Raw genomic sequence first — 22378 nt, 5'->3', positions numbered from 1 at the left:
GTGTGGCCAGGAGGATTGTGGGTAGGGTGAGGGGGCATGTGTACTCTAGGTGGGGGGAGGGGATTGGGTGTACAGATGCATATGTTGAGGGCGGCGAGGGAGCTTTTCGTCTCTTTGTACTTCCTCCTCAGAAGGGGTGGATGAGGTGGGATTACTGGGAAGGAGGGTTCCTCCGGTCTATTTTGTGTCCTCAGACAATGGGTAGGACTTGCAGTTTTATGACCCCTCTCACGTCTGACCCTGGAGGTCTTGGTGGAATTCTTTCCTCCGTGGCGAAACGTGTTAGTTTAGTGTTTCCGTGCAGTATTGCCTTTTTGAATGTACGGTTGAGAAAAATTTTGGAAACCTAGTGGTGGCCTGGGGAATGAGCGTTTGACTCTTTTATTTATTTAAATAAATTTTCACAAGCAGCAGTGATCATTTACAGTGAACATTTTAACAGAACACAATTATACAAAACACAATAGCAATATAAAAGCTAACAAAGAATAAACCAGGGGGAGAGAGGAAAAAATTCAATTAGCAGACAGGTGGGACAAAGCTTGTACGATGAAATTCTTTCATGACAAGTAGAACGATTGATGGAAGGAGGGAGTGAATTTAGTAGGGAGGAGAGGCGATATGAAGGTAGGATAGAATTCTGACAAAATGGTCGTAGTTCAAAGCCCAGGTGAAGCCTTAGAAAAACCAACGACAGAAATCTTCACATTGCGATGTGGTTTAGGAAACTCTTATTCTAGGAAACGCCTAATTCTTATTGTTAGCCTGAGTTGAGCTCTACCCTCTCTTATCTAAGCAAAAATTTGTTTGAAACATAGAGTGAGTGAAGTATATATGAAGGCTTGCATAGAGCAAAAGAAATCGAAGTTATTTATATAACAAATGACTAACCTTTTATTAGGTCAATAAGATTTTCCACTCATAAAGCTAGGGAAAAGTTCTCTCTTGCATTCCTATGAATCTACATTTTCAATGAGGAAGCTTGGGTCAAGGAAGAAGTTAAATTACGATATATGACTTAATGGAAATATATTCTTATTGTTTGTTATTTTAAACGATCAAGGTAGGTCCATACTCGATATTCTACCGGTTGTGGTGGAAGTAATAGTAGTTTGGGTACTGGACTAGACAGTGAAGTATGAGGACGTGGAACCAGAACCAATACTATTGTGAGGTGCAACCCTCATTTTCCTCCTTCCTTGGTTACACACTGAAGTAATTTTGGTGCATAAAATCAATTGCTAATTTATCTCATCTTACGAAGCTAGTCAAATACAATTTAGGAAATCTTAGTGTAATAATAGAGAAAAATTCATCGATACAGACTTTTTTAGAGATGTTCAGAACAGGTTTAGGATTGGATATTTGTTTAGTGAGGGTTTTACTTTTATAGTAATGTGTACAAGTTTTGCTGAGAAAGGAGAAAATTGATTGATTTCTGCATGCCAACTAAATGGCTCTCTCTCTGTGAAAACTCATCATGTTAAAATAATCATTAAAATCCTGTCACACAGTGATAACTATTATACAGTATTGATTTGGGAAATCCACAATAACATGAAATTCAAAGGAAAGCTTGTGGTATCATTGGATGAAGAAGATTAAATGGCCTTAGAAGTGGCCGTAGAAATGGCCTTGCATGGCGATGTGAGATAAATGAATCAGAGGTGTGAAAATGGAATATTTTTATTTTTTGGGACATAATGAGACATTCTCTAGCACTTTGAAAAGGTGAATTTGGGAGGAATTGATTGAAGGAAGGTTATGAAGGATTTGGTTCTGATTTTCGATATTCAGATTCACTAGAGTAGATCTTCAGTTTACGCTGCTGTAGTAACTGCTTGAGTTGATGAGGATTAATTTCACACCAAGTGATATTGTAGCTTCTTGGAGTCAGTGCTTTTTTTATCTTACTGGGCCAGAGATGAGTTACGGAAATACTTGGCAGTTTAGGTGGAAGTTGTTCCAACCTTTATCTAGAATCATTGAGCTTTAGAGTGATTTATGAAATACTGTAGAATCTTATTTCCCGTCCTCCTGTCCTTTTTCCTTGTTCTTGATGCAAATATTGTGTAGGTTCCTGTGACTTCTTTGAAGGATTGCTCAGTGCCTAATGCTAAGGTGCTGTGGCAGCCTTTACTGGTGAAACTGGTGAAAAGTGAGTGTTTAATTATTTATCCCACTTCAATCGTGGGAAATTTTACTATCCCGTGCTTATACACGCTTGGTACCAACAATAAGGACATCGGTGTAGTTTACTGAGAATTTTTTTTTCAGTCTTCAGGTTGTGTTTTGAACTCTCATTATAGAAAAATTAATTACACAACCTTAAATACAGTTGTATAAAATATTCTCATTTAACTCATTTAATGCTAATGAGAATTTTGCGCATCAATTCCCCATCTAGCTTGTTTGGCCCAGAGATCTTTCTGTGATTCATACTTTTACATATGCATTTCCATGAGTGACAGGTTATTATCCTGGGTTTTTTTTCTAATAATTGCTTTTTTATGAATGAGCTATATATTTCTGTCAGTGCTTCAAGTTAAATTCAATATGGGATGGGATTATTTAGGGCTGACTATTGAGTGTTACTTTCAGATTTGGCCAAAGAATAATCAGATAAATTAGGTATGTTGTTAGTTTGGTTGCATTATGGAAATTCTTTGAGTGATCTGTTTAATGTAGGAACATTTGGCTGGCTATGCTGGTCATTTTATGTCCTGTATGGATGATAATCTTTGACTTAAAAGGTAAACATCCTCTAGTCGGTTAGCCTCAACTTGTACTGGCAGAGCATCAGGGAGGAGCACATTCATACTATTACGAGATAGCATTTTTTTGGCATATTTAATGTTTTGAAAGTTTTCATGCCAAAGAAAAGTGTAGATCGCTCTCTTGTTCTATTCAAACACCCAATTACATGTGCATATGTTGGGTATGTGGTACAGAAATATGTGGTCTTAACCATTTACCTTAGGCCCTATTGTGAATTTCCATCTGGTAAATGCACTGCAATGGTATTTGTGGCCAAGTATCGTTTTACTTGGAAAAAAGCAGCTTTTCGCCTTTTAGTACAATGTTATTGGGAGGGAGGAGAGTTGGGTGGAAATTTGAGATATCCTATTTATCATTGGTAGAATGTACATGGGAATTAAATTACTCTTGCAATGGCATATGCCTGAGGGAGATTGGTCATCTTTTAATACCTAATTGATCACAATACTGGTTGAAATCTAAAATTTTTTATTAGTTTATCATGTAATAATTTTTAAACAAATAATTCTCTTGCAAAATCAGCCCTGATTTGCATAAAAATCAGGATGCCATTGAATTTAATTGATCTATTCATGATATCACCAGATATGTCACTCTGGTTCTACCAAACAATTGATTCTACACTTCATACTTTGAAGTGACTTTTACTGTCTCGAAAATTTCCATATTTTTGAAGGTAATTAGCACTTTAATTCTTGTGATTTTGTTATAATGTAGTGAATGTTGGATTTTGTATTGCAGAAGGGGATATCCAGCCATAGGTCAGCAAAAAGACCATCTAGGGGCCTGTTGCGGCATATATTGCAGCAAGTCTACAACCAAGCTGTTACTGATCCAGAAAAGCTTAATCAGTATGAGCCATTTTCACCAGAGGTAAATTATATTGTACATCTTAATCTTTCTGTGTACAAGACTTTGGCAATATCTTAGAAGTCCTTGTTTATAACTAGCTTTGTTGTAAGTTTCATTGTGTTTCATCGCCTGAAATTCATTCAGTAATATATAAGTTGCTATCAAGTTTTAATTTCATTTTTATAAATTTATTTATTCTCTTAAAGCTCCTGTATTAAATTCAATTAATTTGTATTCTTGTGTTTGTCAAATAATTGAATGTTAATGAAAGTGTATTCTGTTCTGATCAGGTGTATGGGGAAACATCTTATGATTTGGTATGCCAGATGATTGACCAAATAGAGATCACCAATGAAGATGTTTTTGTCGACCTTGGTTCAGGTGTTGGTCAGGTAGTTCTGCAAATGGCAGCTGCAACTCCATGCAAAATTTGTTTTGGAGTCGAGAAAGCTGAAGTCCCATCTAAATATGCTGAGGTAATGTAATTCAATTGTGAAATTATTTTACACTGATTGTCAGAGTTTACATTAAATTGAAAAATGTTCACTTTCAAATACTATAGCAAAATTAAGAATGAAAAAAAATAATTATTTGTTGCATATGCACTGTGGAAGATACTTAAATGAAATCCTTCTAATTCTAATTTCAGAGCATGAACGTAAACTTCCGGAAGTGGATGAAGTGGTATGGGAAGAAGTATGGAAATTATGAACTTATTCGAGGGGATTTCTTGACTGACGGCCACAGAGAAAAGATAGTGGGAGCCACAATTGTTTTTGTGAACAATTTTGCATTTGGGCCAACTGTTGACCATGCGCTTAAAGAGCGATTTGCTGATCTCAAAGATGGAGCACGCATCGTGTCATCCAAGTCTTTTTGTCCTCTGAACTTCAGGATCACTGATAGGAATCTTAGTGGTGAGTTTACTATAAATATTATCTATAATTGTCCCCTCCTCCCACCTATCAATCTATTTATAGTCAAATGATCTTATCCATTATCACCTGAAAGTGCTCTAAATGATTCATTGTAGCATGTTAATGTACATGCTTGTGTTATTTTGTGAACTGATTGTGACCGGAATTAATGAGGCTATCATCTCTCGAGTCTATTCTATATCTGAATCAAGAGAATGTGTACAAAGATTTTTATGTGGGAAGCTATAATTGTTGCAATGTTCCTAGCAGCATTTATTAAACAAAATAGAATGTGTTTTATCTTTCTGCAATGGTTGATGCTTTACGAATGACATGACAAAAAGCACTGAAAGTCAATTTGTTAAATAAAATCTGATGCTTTCCCGGCGAATATGTTCAAAAAAGGCTATTCGGGCTTCCAGCCGGGTGGTCTCCCTCCATTCTGCCGACGTTTCGGAACACGAGTCGGGTTCCATCCTCAGGGCTAATGGTGAGTGGATGAAGTTTGCCAGCTTGTTTACTTTTCAGTTGGTTGTGAGGTCTAACGTGATTGGCTCGGAGGCAGCCAATCTTATTTTCTTAAGTGCCGGTTTCCATGCATTACTCAGTGAATACCCTGTGACACGATTGAGGGTGTTAGTTGCCAGCCGGATCTCGATGGATTCCTTAACCAGTCTTTTCCAGAAATCAGTCTCGCGGCATAGAATTTTCACGTCATCCCACTTTACCCTATGATCGGATTCAATGTTCTACAACCGCGGATTTTTCCGGTTGGCAGAATAACCAACCGGAAAAATCCGCGGTTGTAGAACACGCCATTGAATCCGATCATAGGGTAAAGTGGGATGACGTGAAAATTCTATGCCGCGAGACTGATTTCTGGAAAAGACTGGTTAAGGAATCCATCGAGATCCGGCTGGCAACTAACACCCTCAATCGTGTCACAGGGTATTCACTGAGTAATGCATGGAAACCGGCACTTAAGAAAATAAGATTGGCTGCCTCCGAGCCAATCACGTTAGACCTTACAACCAACTGAAAAGTAAACAAGCTGGCAAACTTCATCCACTCACCATTAGCCCTGAGGATGGAACCCGACTCGTGTTCCGAAACGTCGGCAGAATGGAGGGAGACCACCCGGCTGGAAGCCCGAATAGCCTTTTTTGATCAATTTGTTAAAGTTATTATAGTGTCATACTGTTAGCCGTCATTTTTTATGAATGTTGCACTTTTGCTTGATTTTCTGCTCAGAGACCTATATGTTGGTGGTTATTAGTCTGCAAATGTCCCAATGACAATTTTTTGCCCTTTTAGAATGTGTGGATTTATAATTTAACTCTGACTTTTCATTTAAAATTTTTTCGTTGGTTTCTTCGTAACATCAAATACCCATTTGAATGTTGATAATGTCCAAGGAATTTCAAATTTGTAACTGAAAACACTTTATTATGTCCATTTTTATTTAGGGGACAGGTGATGCACATTTATTGGGGTAAATAATTTTGGCAAATCATTGGTTTTCATAGTATTTTCAAAGAAAAGATGCCCTTTGAATTCTGTTGCTGGGTTCTAACCAAAGTTTTTTCTTCTGCCTCAACCTTATAGATAAATTTTTTGCTTATTATCTAATAATTTTTTTCTTCCTTTCATTACTCTTGCTTCAAAAATCATCTAATGTGTGATGATTAATAAAAAGATATTGGAACAATCATGCATGTGTCAGAGATGTCACCATTGAGAGGATCCGTCTCGTGGACTGGGAAGCCTGTGTCTTACTACTTGCACATTATAGATCGAACTAAGGTAATAACTGGCTTTACCAAAGCCTAATAAAACTATGATCTATCAGTAAATTAAGAAATGGAAACATAATGGAATTGCATTTTCCTTTGTTGCTGTTAATTTTAGTTTGCTGTGTGAATTGTGCAGCTGAATTGAACCAGAGTGAAATGATATTGTACTTTTGCCATAAGCTGATTTAATTTTTGCTATTTTTGTTAAGTTTGCACTTGTCTTTTGCGATAAATTAACTATCAAGCCTAGGAAATAATTGTATATTTAAGTCTAATTGGTCGGTATTTGCTTTTTGCAGCTGGAAAGATACTTTCAGAGACTTAAAAATCCCAAACAGAGGGTGAGTTTTTTTTATTTTTCTTTGAAGTATTAATTACCTGCATGAATTTCTTATAGATCACTCAACGTCAGTATAGTATATCTATCATAATTAATCATTGAAGCCGTTAAAGTATTCCTATCACTATATGTATTGTAAAATGAATTTTGAAAGGAAATATTAATTGATTCTAATTCTTGTTCAGTCCAAAGATGATGATGAATTTTTTTGCTGTTAAAAATGATATCTATATTGGATAAAAGATATATCATCAGAACAGAGTCACCTTCAGTTATGTCATCTCAGGTGTAATATATTAATTTGTTTGGGATTGGAAGAAAAATTTTCAGTTTCACCTAGATTCCAGAAGTATTATGAATTCATTTTGAATACCTATTATGTGATGCTCCTCGCTTGGAAACAAATTTTGTCATTTGGGTAGTGTTTCTCATAAGATTTATGTATTAAATTTTTATGAGATATGCTAACCGAAGTTCTCTCTCTTAGAGTGGTGGAGCCATATTATTTCCCTGTTACCTTGTTTGATGCAGCCCTATATGTAAGTAATTTGCTGCCTCTGGAGTGGTTAACCTCATTTATATTTTCCTTAAATATTTCCACTCAATCCTACAACAATTGAAGCAAGGACTCTGCTAAGTATAGTATTAACCGCATGGCTAATTCTAATTATGAACTTAATTTACATATTGTTATTAATTATTAAAAAGCAAGCAATTCTTTGATGTGCAAGTGGAGGAAAATTCGATATTTCATATGTGTTTATTTCTTGTAAGACATATCTGTCATCATCTGTCATATTTCATCACCATTTCATTTGTGCTTTTGGTTTCTTCTTTCACCTATAACTCATAACCCATAAAGATGTTAAATCCATGAATGTCCACTTTGACCTCGAGTATATAATTATTTGTCAACCTCTGGTTCAAAGAATGAAAGTTTGCTTTTTTATTTTGTTTTAAGCTTGAATTCTATATTATAATTTGCAAATATACACACAATTGCACATGTGGTTCTTAATATGGTTTACATGCATTTATTTTCGCTCCAGGATGAGGATGGCATTCCATCAAGGGTGAGTAGAAGTGGGAGGGACAATAGGCGGGAGGCTGCCAAACAGGTGACTGCTGCAGAAACGAGCTCCAACGAGGAGGAAGAAGAGGAAGGACCTGGAAGGACAGTTGCGAACGGAGCAACCAGGAGAGGAGCTGCGGCAGCTGCCGTGGCAGCATTGGCTGCTGGGGCAGTGGCTGGAAGAGACAGCGATGACGGCAGTCAGGTGGTTGGTCCTACAACAAGGAGGGCTTGGTCAGACTGGTGTAGCAACAAGGGGAAAAGCAGCAAAGAGAGTCAGAGTGATGATGATATGGCTTTGGGTGAGCAGAAAATATTTTGAAAATTAATTTTAATTTTTTTTTTCTCCTTTGCAGATGTTTAAACTGTAATTTAATTTGATGAAATATTTTCAAAATATAAATTTGTGAGGCTTAAAGTTCTATCACTTCAGCAGTCTTCCTTTTTTTGTGGAAATACTTGAAGGAGTCCACCCCCTCTGACGGGCAGGGCGGGTAGAATATCCTCATAATCTCCCCTTTCTTGTGGCTCTGCAGACAGAGTCCTGACTACCTAGTAAAATTTATTATCACCATATCAAATATTCTGTGGTCATAAATCTATCGAACAATGAGTTTATCTATTACATATTTTGTAATTGTGTGATTGATTCAATATTAAAGACCAAAGATATCTGTTGAAATTTCCCCGTTTTTAGTGATGGTGCCATAGAGCATTGTGAGGAGAGTTCTAAAGCTACTGGTGACGGAATGTGGCTCCCTACACGTGATTAATAATAAATTGAAAATTTGTTGCATAGCTAGGTGTTTTATGTAGAGTCATAACTCCAGCCCTAACGTACTATGGTGCTGTATGTGTATATGTATGATTGAAAGATGCCTGATGTTGTCTTGACCCTTAAATATCATTGCTATAATCCTTAGGGGGGAAAACCAAGTCTCAGCCTGCCAAAAAGAAGCTTAGGAGGAAGTTGTCCCGTGTTGGTAAAACGAGACAAGGAACCAACCTTCCAGCACCCCCACGCATTCAAGGAAGAGCTGCACCGAAACGTGCACGAGGAAGGGTTAGAAGAGGAGCCAAGGCAAAGAAGGCACTCAAGATCAATGGTTTGGATCTGCTGCACAGTGAGACCCTCCTCAGCACTTCACCTCAATGTAAGTTTAGTTATATATGTATATGTCTGAACTGGACTTTTATCCTAGATTTTTAGGTAATAAGAAATGTGTCATATTTTAAATTGATATTATTCGTGCAATTATGTTTAATAATCCATATCTTTTTTAAAATTTTAATCTGGAATTAGCTCATAATTTCAATGTGTTTGCTTTAGAATCATTCTGTATGTTCGCTGAATGGAAGCTTGCTGACTTAGAAAGGAATCATTTTGAAAAGTTTTTACCATTTAAGTTATTCTACTATGTATTTATTATTTTTTAAAGTCAGCAATCAAGTTTAGCAAAATCTTTCATATACTGTAAAATCTTTTGTTAATTGAAGATGGTTTTTGCTGTATAGAGGGTAATCTAACATTGATTATATGAGAAGTACACTGTTCAATACAGTTAATCTTGGGATGAAAGTTGCCTCTTATATAGTTGCTGCTTAAGAGATGCCAATGCTGGAAAATATGATTTTAGTAATCAATATGTAGTAACTGCCCTTTTTATGTCCTGGAACAAAGTAAAGCATTATTCTTTTTTTGCCTTGTGGCTAAGAATAGATTTTACAGAAAAGAGAAGAGATTTTATATCAACATGGTTTTTGCATTATTTCTGTAGAACTTACAGTTCATGGCATTGTATGCCTTAAATTATGTTAAATTGGTATTTGATATGTATTTTGGATAGTATGGTCCATTGGAACATAATTTAGGAGCAGGAATAAGTCACTATGGTTCTCATCGAGAATTAATTCATTCTATCTATAATTTATTAGGTGTAATTCTTTTAGCTTCTATTTATTCTATAGCTTTTTTTAATCTGTGTTTTTTATCATTTCTCTTAAGGAATGTCATACTTATTTATTGGATTGTTTTGTCTATCATTTTTTCAGCAATTGGAAAGAAGATTCCTCCAGCTCCGGGGTGCGTAGATCAACAGCTGACATCCATCGGGGTCAGTGGCAGAGGACTTGGGCCTAATGATGGGACTGTGGTTCAAAGGCTTGCAGATTTGGTTCCAACATCTGTTCATGCAGAACTAGATATACCCTCAAATCCACAGGACACTCCCTATGGTCTCCAAATTCTGCTTGATATGTTCCGTAGCCAGTATCTGAGTGCAATGGAAGCAATGAAATCTCCTCAGTATGCAGAGAATGTGAGAGCTCAAATAGAGGAAGAAAAGGTCAGCAAAATTTTAAACAATTAATTGGTATTATATGTATGATATATAAATGTTGGATGATAGTTTTTAACCATTACAAACATGATTCTCATTACTAGAAAATTTGTGCTCTTGAGTGTATAGATTGTAGAAATTTAAGCCTTATTCTATGATAATGTAGCACTATATAATAATGAATAGCTAAATCTTAATTACTAATATTTAAAAAAATTCTAAATTGTAGAGATGATTTATAGTGCTTTTTTAAGTTGAGTATTATGCTAATAATTTTTTGGTTTAGTATAGAATGTATTTTCCCATTGTTAATTCCTTACATTGCCTAATAACAAGTATCTGTTGCAGGATCGTAATAATAAGCTGAAGAGTCGAGCTGCCCAGTTGGAGAAACAAATAAAGGTTTTAATTGATGACAGTGTGGCACTTCTCAAAGCTAGAATGACTGAACTTGGAATAAATGCATCTTGTACATCTGATCTACTTGCAAAAGCCAAGGAAATTGTGTTAAGGCATAAAGAACTTCAGGCCAAGGCCACTAAACTGCAAGCTCAGGTATGTTTAAATATTTTTAGTGATGTTTTCTCTGAACTTCATTTGCTTTTAGTGAGCACACATTAATCATGTATGTAGTTAGGTTTGCTGCGGAGGGCACTGTTCATGTACCATTAAAATCATGTGCTTCTTTTCAGGTAACATCCCTTGAGCAAGACCAGTCAAAATTATTCATGCAACGCTCACAAGACATGTCTGAAAAGTCGAGGAAAGGTTCTCTACCATTGCCTAATGGCTTAAATGCTAACTGCATGCCTCAGCAACATCACATAAGTAGTGAACAGCAGCAGCGTCATGGGCACCAAAACTCTCAGCCAGTACATGTGCAGCAGGTGGCGGTACATCAGCAACAACAGCAGGCTGCTCAACCAAACATTCCAACTTCCACTGCCGGTGGTGCCCTTAGTCAAGAGGATATCCTGAGAGAAATTTCTGCCACACTTTCTCAGCGCAAGAAACTTCATTCTCAAGTATCTCGTTTGGAGTCGGAGGTCACAGCTCTGGAGAGAGTGAATGAAAAGACAGGAGGATGTGCAGCGGCCGCCGCCAATGTTCAACCTGCTACGGGTGCAGTGGCACCTGGACCTCTACCCATGCCACCCCTGCCACCAGGAGCATCAGTTGTCAATGGGGCAGTTGTCAAAAATAGCTACCCTACCGATATAGCTGTGTTCAAGCAGCCACCTGCCTCTGAAAAAATGGACAGATCCCCCATCGTCTCCTGCCAAGCAAGTGGTACACCGCCAGCAAGCAAAGGGAGAAAAGGAGGGTCTAGCAGTAGCAGGGAAGGACGTTCTGGTAGATCCCAAGACTGGCCAGATATACCCGATGTTGGGAAGATCGAAGAAAACAATCCAGAAATCCTAGCGAAGAAGATTCTGGAGACTGGTCGACAGATTGAGGCTGGACGCATGCGAGAGGCAGCTGCTGCTGCTAAATCTTCAAATAATTCCCCTGTTGCATCAAACCATGGTCATCATTCCCATCACCACAGTCACCACCACAACCATCACCACAGTCATCACCACAAACCTAACCCTGTCCCTGTTCAAACGCTAAGAAATCCTCCAGATAGCACAAAATCTGTTAGTGCTGCGAAACCAACTTGCAGCCCAACCAAGTCCTTATCATCAGCAAGTGGTTTACCTCGCCTTTCATTTGGTGTTAGCAATAGTAGTAGTAGTGGTGGAAATAGTGGTAGCAGTGGGAGTTGTAGGTTGCCTGCTCAGGAGCCTCCTAGGGTGGCGAACTTTGAGGATAGGCTGAAAAGTATAATCACCAGTGTTCTTAATGAAGATCAGTCTCGCAGGCAGCAACAAGCAGTGGCAGGAAGTCCGAGTAACATACGTAGCGCTCCTCTTTCTGGGCCAAGTGGTTCAATGGCGGAGCCAGTCAACAACAAACCTGAGGTGTTGAACCCGAATCAGTCACGCAATGTGGTCCATAGTGGAAAGGTATCCATGTTGCAGCAACAACAACCTGATTACACTCAAGTTTCCCCGGCCAAGTTAGCATTGAGAAGGCATCTTTCTCAGGAGAAGTTGGCCCTTCAGGAGCGTAGTGGTGGTAGTACCAGCTTCACGAGGACCATTGGGGATTTGGTTAGTGGTGAAATTGAGCGTACCCTGGAGATATCGAATCAAAGCATAATCAATGCTGCTGTGGACATGAGTACAACTTCAGCCCCATCAACAAATACCTGTTCCTCCGGGCCTTCTTCTCATAGCCATGCGCAACCCTCCAGAATTTCACGTCCTGTCCCCAGACCAGATGATGATTCACATCATGGTGAAGATAGCAATACAAATCCATTGAGTTCCATTCCTAGCACAGCATATTCACCCATATCTAGGCCAGGTAGTGCAGAGTCAACAGCAGCCGTGTTGGAAGGATTAGCATACCCAGGAAGACCCAAGTCCCCGTCTAGCAACATAATGGGACCAGGTTCTGGTGGTGATCAAACTAGCAGACATTCTTTCGGTCCAGCTCCTCAGCAGAGGTCTACAGTGCTTTTCCAGCAAAGGTATGATGAGTCCCGTAGTGTAAGAACTATAGCTCCAGCAAGTTCTTCGACGACCACGATGATAGCTTCGTCCACAGTGAATCATGAGGGCCGAGGTTACGTCCCAGTACAGCTTCCACGTGCTGATATCAAACCATACCGAGAATCTTACTTTACGGATCCCCCGGCTGTCCCTGGTGGTTCTGGTGCGACGGTTGTGGCTCCATCCCTACATGGTGGAAATAAAGGTAGGGAGGGTGGCCAAAGAACAGGTTACGTTGCACCTGTGGAAGGCTTGGCAGCCACACTCCATGCGAGAATATTAGGTGGGGGTAACAGTAATAGCAACAGCAGCAGCGGCAGTTCGAGGTTGAAACTGAAGGAGGAGAAGGTGGACGATGAGGAGGATCGTGATGGGGTGCGAGATCTAGCGGATAGTGGTAAGAGTCAGGACTCTGTTTGTGGGTCTGTTGTGAGTGGGCCGCATCACACTTCCTTTTCTGGTGTAGTGGTGAAGATGGAGGATGAGGAGGCTTTGGCAGAGGGTGAACACCCGGTGAGGAAGAGAGTGGGGTCTCCTGCCCATACGTCGCCACCAAACAAGAGGCGTCTAGTCACTCTTGAGGGTGGTGGCATCAGTGAAGCCGCAGAAGTGACGTTAGCATCAAACAGTGATGGTCATTCATCTAAAGTACCCAATGGTCCAAGTGCTCCACCTTCCTCAGAGTTGTCGGCTGTTAGTAGTCCATCCCTTGGCTCGGTGTCGGAAAATGAGAAGCAGATGAGAGTGGATAGTCGGGGAGCTCAGCTTGGGAAGAGTGCGGGAAGGCCGGAAGAAGATGAGGAGGAAGAAGGTCAGTTCCCTATGATATTTCTGTTGTTTTTTAGCATTTTGGTGTCTTTCATTATCATCAATTAGCCTAGCAAGTGTATCCAGTTTTTTTTATTCCTATTTAAGCTAATTATTCTCCATTTTTCTGTAGAGCAGTAATTTGAAATATTTCTCCTAAATATGCCTTGTCCCAGGGAGTATATATACTTCCTTGCTTTTCATATCTATGTATCTCAAGTTCATTATTTGAAATTGAGAATTGGTTGGCATGATTGATAATCCCTTTGCTTTTTTGTTTCTTGATGCTCATTAAGTTTCAAGCCTTCTTTACAGCACTTGTATAGAAGGGTGAACTGTGAAGTTAGTTGCTGATGTTGTTGCAATGTGGTAATGGAAGCTCCTCAATGGCTTTTACTGCATTAATTGTTTGATACCTTGATTTGGTCTATAGAGTAAGATGGCTGTAAATCACATGAAAATATAATCCCTTTATTTTTGATCATGCATACTTAAACCCCAAACTCGTAGTAGCATTCTAATTGTCCTCAATTTTTTTGTGAATCAAGAAGTGTCGCAGATTCCTTTAAACCTTTTACCGTACATATATTCAAATAGGCTAAGATTCCCCGAAACCAATGGCCTCTTCTACCTTAAATATTGTGAGACACTCAAACAAAATAATTGTTGTAAAACTTTTTAAATAATTGTTTGAGAAAGTAGTAGAAATTAATTTTCTTTCCAATATTTCTCTTGGTAAAAGGCATTAAGGCTGTCTAAATGTTGCTGAGATACTGATTTACCCCATGACCTATTTGTTCTAATAGAATCGAAAATTATTTAATGAAGAATGAATGCACATCTTTCTATAGCATCCTCTCTGAAATTATTTGATGTCATTTCCCCCAGAGTTTTAACTGAGTATTATTTTGAGATAATGTAAAAATCTCTCCATGTATTTTAATTAAGTTGTTTCGGAGGATTGCCGACCAATCCCTTAGTAAAACTGATCGCTATAGTCATAATATTTTTGTAGACTTCCCAGGAAGTGTAGGTTTCTGTAGAAAAAGTATTCTAGGTCATTTAATTTATGGCAGGCAGTTAGAATGCAGACTCGTTGTAAGGTATATGGTACAAGCCATTGGAGTTTTATAGACCTCAAGTGAATTTTCTTGAATTTTTAAGTTGTTTTATAATTTGTTAAGAACAGCTAGTGATTTCAGGAATAGAAAACATTAATGTTATAAATGTTGTGATACTGTGATTTGCTGTTTTTCCAAGTCAGTGGGTTGCATTACTTAGTTGAATTCAGTAGTAACTTTATGTTATGCTCTTTTCAATTGGAATCATTTGCCTTTGGTTATGTCTGTGTGCCTTATCTTGTTATTGAAATATTAAAATAGTCGATGAAGATTACTGATTGGGGTGTTGTAATGGTTACCTGTGGTAATCGGATTAATGATAATGTTTCCTCATGGGTTAAGTTTAAATTTAAATGTATAAGTCCTTGGAGGCAGTGTTTTTATCAGAAACTGCTGAAGTTAAGGTACTTGCCATCCATCCCTGATAGCAACATATTGGTGCAGCGTAATCCCTTGACTTACCATGAAAAATATCAAGTATTTTCCTTTGTCTTTCTCCTATAAATATAGGGATATATGTATGTAGTTTATTTATTTATACCGGTTGTTTGTAATGGTTGACGGTAATTACGTGGTCACTTATTATTTGCTTCTCCAAGACTAGATAGGGCATTATTGTTTCTTTGGTTAACGATAGCATGTGGTAGCTAATGAAACTTGAAACCATGTATAACCCTCTTGAATTCAATATCCTCAGAAACTAGCACTTTCATCAAACAGCAGTTTGTCAAATACAGTGGTTGGTGCTAATTATATCAATAGTTCAATTGCAATGGGTATAAATTTTCAGGAATCATAATGATTTTAGGGTTAATTTGATCTCTACGTTTTTATGCTCTACTTATGTATGATGGCTTTATAGTTATATTTTTGCTATATGGATATGAGTTGTATCATTAATCGTTATTTATTTATATTATTCACTGTTCCTCAACAATATTAAATTTGTCTTGTATAGCTGTTGCTTTATGTGAATTGTGCAATATCTGTAATTTAGGGAGCTTCTAATTTGGTAATACTGCATTTTCATACATGATATTATGTGCCACCAAGTTGTGTGTGGCTATATGAGGAAGTTTTTTCTTAGTGTACAAAATTCATTGCAATCTATGCAATATTTATAAAATATTTTTATGACTATAGTATGCATTTGAGAACCTTGTGGTTTATTTCTAATTTGTGAGTGCCATCAGGTAATTTATTTGAATAATGAGTTATTGGCTAGGCTGGTATTTTACGGTATAGATATTCTAATTAACTACTTACTTGTAATTTGTGTCTTTCACCCTTTTTTTACTTGGCCTTGATCAGTTTTCAAAGCCATATCAAAACTTTGTGATTATGAAACTTAGGCAATATATGTCATGCTTATGTAATTTTCAATTGGTTTTGCAATGGCATTGAAAGTATTTGACGTCAAGTTAAATAGAGAAGAAATACCAAATTTTTTTTTGTTCAAATGAACTTCCATTATGTTAATTCTCCAAACACAGTCCACCTGATCCATCAAACGTAGATTTGATGGATGAGGTGGAATTTTTGTTTCGAGGTAAATGGTATCAACTTAATATATATTTATTTGTATAAATGGATTGCTTAATTAATTAGTTTAATTTCATTAAACATGCATCTTTTTGATATAAGATTATTTCTGTTGATGCGGTGACTTGTGAAATCGGTGGTGGATAGTATATGCACAGCTTTTATCTTTGCCAGTTGTTGTGCAACTCTAGCTTTTTATCTGTTGCTGTAACAACTTCCTGAGGATATGTTTTTAAGCATTCTACATTTTGAAGCTATTCCTGAACTAACCCATATGAATAGCTGTTGGTGCTGCTCAAGGGTTGGAACTAATAGTCATACTTCATGTCCAAAACTAAGATATCTGATGTAGCTTGCTTTGTTGTGATTAATATTTGATTTTAATAGTTTGGCATTGTTGAGTAATTTCTATGATATCTCATAGAATTCTTCAGTCAGTTTTATCTACTCATGTCATTAAGGAAATATTTCAATTAGCCCAAAATGTATTTTTTTTAATGTGTAAAGATTTTCTTAGTAGGTACCATATTTTTCCTTCAGGATCCTCTTTCTAGAAATTGATCTGCCTCTCCAAATATGATAAGAAAATAGATTGATTAAAAAAATTTTGTTGGTTAGGATGAGGAAATGATTTTGAAATGCTGTCCAATCATTGTGGCTTAAGAATAGAAGTCATCAATTAGTGGGTTTTCATGAGTGACTTCAATGGATACTTAACTAATGAATTGATGCAATAAGTGGCAAAGAGGTCGTAATTCGCATTCATATGGTGTTTAGGTATTGTGTGGCATATGTAGTGTGTATTTATTGGTGTTATCCTAACTTTTTCTGTACCTCCTGAGTGAATCTCATCGGCTGTGAAATTCCATTTCTTTTATATTTCTGGTTCTCCGTTCATCTTAGGCATGAAGATTTTATGTATGGCTAATGATTCTGAGAGTTGTTTCTTGATTGAAGGATTATGTAGGTTTACCAACATCAAGGGATTATTTCCCTATGATATTGGAGGTTTAAGTCTTGGGTATTGTGACTCGTGATATTGTTCACTCATAGGGAAAGAAGATGATTGTAAAAAAAATATCAGAGGTGATGTTCAGTTTTGGCACCCAAGTGTTTTCGTCCCCATAAACAGTTTTCCTGAGCATAGTTAGCTTACCTGCCTCTCTGCACTTTGTTTCTTTTGTTTCCATGCTAAGTTTTATCCTTCTGGTGTTTAATTTTGCCGCTGTTTCAAATTGATCCATCCTTTTCTGCAAAAAAAGGGTTCAACTGTTGTTTAAATATATTTTTCAATTTTTAGTTGTTGTTTTTGTTTTATCGTTGTTTTCTGTTGCAAATAAAATGTGAATGAGTATTAGTTACACCTAGGAATATGTTGTGACTTATATTTAAATTTGTGTAGGCATTTGATAATTATTTTTCAAGTTTTTTTTATGTTCCTCTTCCACTAATGTATTTGATGTAAATGGACTGCCCCTTGTGATATCTCTGTTGTATTTAGTTGCATGTTTGATACTGTAGCTAGGTGATTTAATTTCGTATTTACTATGTAAGTCAGGTCGAGCTATCAGTTAGTGTTTTAAAATAATATAATTCACTATGGCGTTGCACTTTTGATTTTATGATCTAAGTCGTAATGATTGTTATTTGTATCTTAATATGTGCACTATTACTCGCTATGAGCACATTTTAGCACATTTTAACGGTAGCTTTGGCACAATTTTATTGGTGTAGTTGTTGAGCTTGTTTGATTTCTGTCATTCATTTCTTTAGCCCTAAGCATCAGTTTCATTTCATCTTTAGTACCTAAATTTTTATCATAATCAAAACCTGTATTGTCTTTCTGCATGCAAGCACAGTAGGTGCTTCGTAGAATTAAGATTACCTGTTGGAGAACTATCCCTTACCACTGTAGTTAAACTGATAGCATTACTTTCTCAGCTTCAAGTCATGAGAGGGAATTGAGATCAGATTTAGTTTCACTTCAGTAATTTTGATTTTTGTCAGGGGCACAGCCTTTGTGTTCACCGTGATGAAGTGAACAGAATGGCTGTTTCATTTGGGATTGTGGTTTTCTGCAATTTCCAAAGGAAAGGGATAGTTGCTTTCAATTTGAAGCCCAAAGTTCATAATGCACCACGAGTGATGGTCAACTTTTCAATATTAGCTTATTTCTTGGCAAAACGTTTTTTGTGCCCCATCACTCTCATTTGTTTTTGTCAGTGTGATACGTTCTGATTTCTCTCTCTCTTTCTCTTTTTTCCCTTTCCTAATCCTACGTACTTCCCCTTTCCATCCTTCACCTAACTTGCTGCTTCCCATGCAGGCAGGGAAGTGAGATTGGGGTGCACGTTTTAAGCTTGTGTAGTGTTACCTCAGTAAGGAAATCAAGTGAGGAAAAAAATTTTAGAAAAAAAACCACATAAGTAAAGATACACAATTGGCTTTTTTGAGGTAAGTTAAATTTTGATCCCAAGAACTGGTGGACATTTTTAAAAGTATGAATTAAAAATGGCTCTACTAGTAATATTATAATAACATTAGATGGTTTGCGGTTTGCTGGCTTTGTTGCATGCTTGTACTAATGCCCATGACCTAGTTAGGTGGACTGGTTCTGGTAATGCAAGGTTTTGAAGTTTTCTGTGGTCTTTCATGTGGATGCTCAGCCTTGGTGATGTGGAATCTATGCCTACTTTTCTGCTTCCTTCTTCATTAATTAAGCACTTTTTGCTTCAGTTTAAAGATATACCGTTATTGCCTAAACACTTAATTGCATTTGTCCTGATGGAGAGACTGTCTCATCTGTTTTTGGCATTCTACAGAAGAAGCATTAGGCTTAAAACTTTTGGTGTTTTATGTTATGTTTGTTGTGGTCCAAGATTTGGGTACTCTTCTGTTTATGCGTCAACATTTCATTTTAAATATTTGGAGAACAGGATTGAAGAATGCTCCTGATGTGCATGCTGACTTTGGCTATTTGCAATTGAATTCTTCTTCAAAAAGTAAGATTCAGTGGTGAAATTAACTTGTGTGTTATTTTAAAAGAATGAAATACTTATTAATTTTATTTGCTCTATTCGTAAGGGGTAAGAACCTGATTGTAGATTTATACATGCTCAAGAATCATTCTCGAGATAATTTCTTGGTTTGATACTAAAAACTAATTTCTTCTGTGGGGTTATCACTTAAATAAGCCAGCCACTGTTGCATCATTCAGTGTAATTTTCCATCCTCATTTTGAGGTACTCTCTTTCCATTTGTACATCTCAAGTAATTGAGTACCCCCATGCGTGCTCTACCACTTCAGCTTTTCTGTCTTTTCAAGGAAATATGTATGATAACCGATAAATTGGTCAAAATTGTGTGTACATTTCTTTAGTTGATATCAATGTTGTGTAAATTAAGATGTTTAACACACTCATTTTGATGCTCCCAGTGTCCTAAAGCCTTCTTTTTTTTATAGAGTTTGGCTTATGGTAGTGAAGTAATCATATTTCCCAATTTCTTTTGTAGAAGCGATGGAGGATGAGAGCAAAAAGGTGGACAAATGGCAGGACAAGATAAGTAGTGGTTTTGATCGTCTCGTGGCCTTTGCTTCCACTGAATTGGACAAAAGGCGGCGATCCACTGAGAGTGACACAGCAATAGTGAGTGGGGTGGATCCCACTGCCGCTGCTACTCCAACGGGTGGCAGCAGTTGCAATACAAGCCCTGACAGTGGCATAGAGCGGGACGCACCACCTACCCCCAGCTCAGTGAATGGCGGTGGTCACACGGCTCCGAGTGCCACCCCACCACATCTTCAGAGGCAGCCCGTGGTGAACATTTCATCCGGTCCCAGGAAAGGTGGCGATGGGCGAGGCGAAGGTGGCTGTGCTCCTGATGCAAGTGTGCTCTTGAGCAGTCCGGGCCCGAAAATGCCGAGGCTCTTCAAGAGTCCCAACCTCCCACCAACTGAGGAAGAATGTGAGGGATTTGCCATCCTCCTCGGCTCTCCGCCCACTCTTGAAGCTGGCATGGAGTATGATGACCGGGAAGGGAGGGTTTCGGCTGGACCGCCTCGCACACCATCTCCCTCCAATGAAAGACCTCCATCAGGACCTTCGGAGTCTGTACAGCCTCCACCTCTGACCCCACCTTACGGTCCTGACGTCCTTGATGGGCCCTACAGTCCTGTTGCTGAAGGTGCGGCAGATGAGGAAATGAGTACTCTTCCTCACAATGGGCCTGGCTTGTGGGATGACTGGGAAAGACCTCCACCTTTGATGCCCACTGGAAAACAGTCTACATCTGACCATCAGCAGTTCAAGTGTGATAATCCTGGTAATGATAGCACAAACAATGGTCCGCAGTACCACAATGATGAGTGGTCCAGTGGTGATCACCATTTCAAGAAGAAGTACTTATGTGATCCGTGGAACAACTCGCATGGGGACCGTAACTGTAGGGCAAAGTTCAGGCCCAAGGGCAAGGACTGGGATTGGCATGGCAGCCGTGAGGCGGAGAGCAACAGCATTTCTTTGTCTAGGCCATCTTTCTCCAGCTATGGTGGGACCAGTGAGAAACTTGCAGAATCCAATGGACGCCATCAGAGTAATGAAGTGGCAAGAGGCAGTAATGCCAATGTTGAACAGCGCAGGCCTTCAATGTTGGAGGGTGATTCAAGGGCAGGAGTCCACTCAAAGCTCCTCGTCATGCCACCACCACATCTAGAGGCGATATCTAGTGGGCCTCACCAAGATGGCATGGGTAATTACAAAGGGGAGATGTCTAAGTATGCGGGCGAGCATAAGGAAAGCGTCCCTAGGCCATGGAGAATGGATGGCAATATCCCTCAACATGCAGGTGGCCCAGGCATGCATATCCATCATGGACAAGCTCCACAATATCCAGGAGCAGGTGGGTGCTACCTTTATTATGGGTAATTGGCTGAAAACGTATATGCCGCCTTGTTTACAGAAGTGGGAAATGAAAAGAATTGCATTTGGACTTAATATTAGCAAGTGCAGTAATCCATACTTTTCCAGTTACAAAATGCTTTCGAATATAAGGAGAAATTTGGTCTTGTCGCATTCATGGGCAGTCATCAGTTGGTTATTAGTTTTGACTTCTGAATTATGCATACCAAATAGTCCTGCTCCTTCATGTCGGAATGGGAAGCACCATCTATGCATAAACACAGATATTTATTGTCATTTTAAAGTTATCTTACACAGTATCATCCTCAGTTTTTTTTTTCATCCTGTGTAGCTTAAACTTGATGCTTGGACTTCCTTCCTCAGTGTAGACATTATTTTCTGAGCCTCATGCAATAAGCTATGCATTGGTAAAATCTCTTCCTTATATTTCCCTGTTATATTTCCCCCTCATGCCTCATAGGAGAGGATATCATGCCTGAGGTATACTTTTATTCTGCCTTTTAAGGTCAGTTTTTATTTATTTATTTATTTTATTTATTTTATTCCCAAACCTCCGAATACAGCTCTCATAGGCGGGACAGGCGGGACTCGAACCCGCGACCTCATGTTTGGCTGACGAGGATTTTACCCCGTCGCCACCGAGGCCGGCTTTAACATTAACTGATGTAGTTTATTGTGTGAGATTTTTTTCATCTTCTGTTTTTTCATTCGTTATGTTGTTGTTGAAAAATCATCTCACAATAGATTCGACATTGTATAGAAAATACAATCAATGAAAGTTTTAATAAAAGATCATAAACTTTCCCAGCGAATACTACTGATAAAATCTGACCGACTGTCAGTCTTAGCCCTGATGATGATGAGGGAGACACTTGGCAAAACGTTGGCTTTTAACAGCCTTACCTTGTGCCAAACCCAAGAAGATTTTATCAATGAAAATTTAAAGATTTAGACCTCTTATTATCTCGCTTATTTTGAATTTTAGAATTTAGAAGTTTGTGATTGGAAATTCGTTAAGTTTGGTTAGTACAAGTGCAGTTAGCTCAGCTTCAACATTATATTGGTAGTGTTAACAAGAGGAATGAAGAAAAAAATACTGTTTTCATCAGTCATAACTGGAAAACATCAGTATACCACCAAGACTTTGGTTGATGATACTATGCTGCATAGGTGTAATCAGGGGGGTACACGGGGTAATGTGCCCCCCCATATACTTAAATAATAGACAAGATTTTGAATACGGTTATCATTACGCTCCTTTTATTTGGTGTATTACACTCAGATAAAAAATATCTTGG

General features: G+C 38.1%; 1 protein-coding gene across 1 annotated transcript in view; it reads left to right on the top strand.

Moving 5' to 3' along the window:
• The window catches only part of LOC124157766 (histone-lysine N-methyltransferase, H3 lysine-79 specific), a 64463-nt gene that overhangs the window by 38101 nt on the left and 3984 nt on the right, over positions 1 to 22378 (top strand). The window contains exons 5-15 of the mRNA XM_046532769.1: positions 3520 to 3651; positions 3921 to 4106; positions 4280 to 4547; positions 6244 to 6350; positions 6640 to 6681; positions 7730 to 8054; positions 8676 to 8906; positions 9805 to 10097; positions 10440 to 10646; positions 10784 to 13502; positions 19675 to 21060. Coding sequence (XP_046388725.1) covers positions 3520 to 3651; positions 3921 to 4106; positions 4280 to 4547; positions 6244 to 6350; positions 6640 to 6681; positions 7730 to 8054; positions 8676 to 8906; positions 9805 to 10097; positions 10440 to 10646; positions 10784 to 13502; positions 19675 to 21060 — 5896 coding nt within the window. The remainder of the gene's footprint in view (positions 1 to 3519; positions 3652 to 3920; positions 4107 to 4279; positions 4548 to 6243; positions 6351 to 6639; positions 6682 to 7729; positions 8055 to 8675; positions 8907 to 9804; positions 10098 to 10439; positions 10647 to 10783; positions 13503 to 19674; positions 21061 to 22378) is intronic.

The sequence above is a fragment of the Ischnura elegans genome, chromosome 4 (genome assembly GCF_921293095.1).
Source record: "Ischnura elegans chromosome 4, ioIscEleg1.1, whole genome shotgun sequence".
Classification (NCBI taxonomy): domain Eukaryota; kingdom Metazoa; phylum Arthropoda; class Insecta; order Odonata; family Coenagrionidae; genus Ischnura; species Ischnura elegans.
Note: the sequence above shows the minus strand (reverse complement) of the source record. Positions and strands in the feature narration are given on the sequence as shown.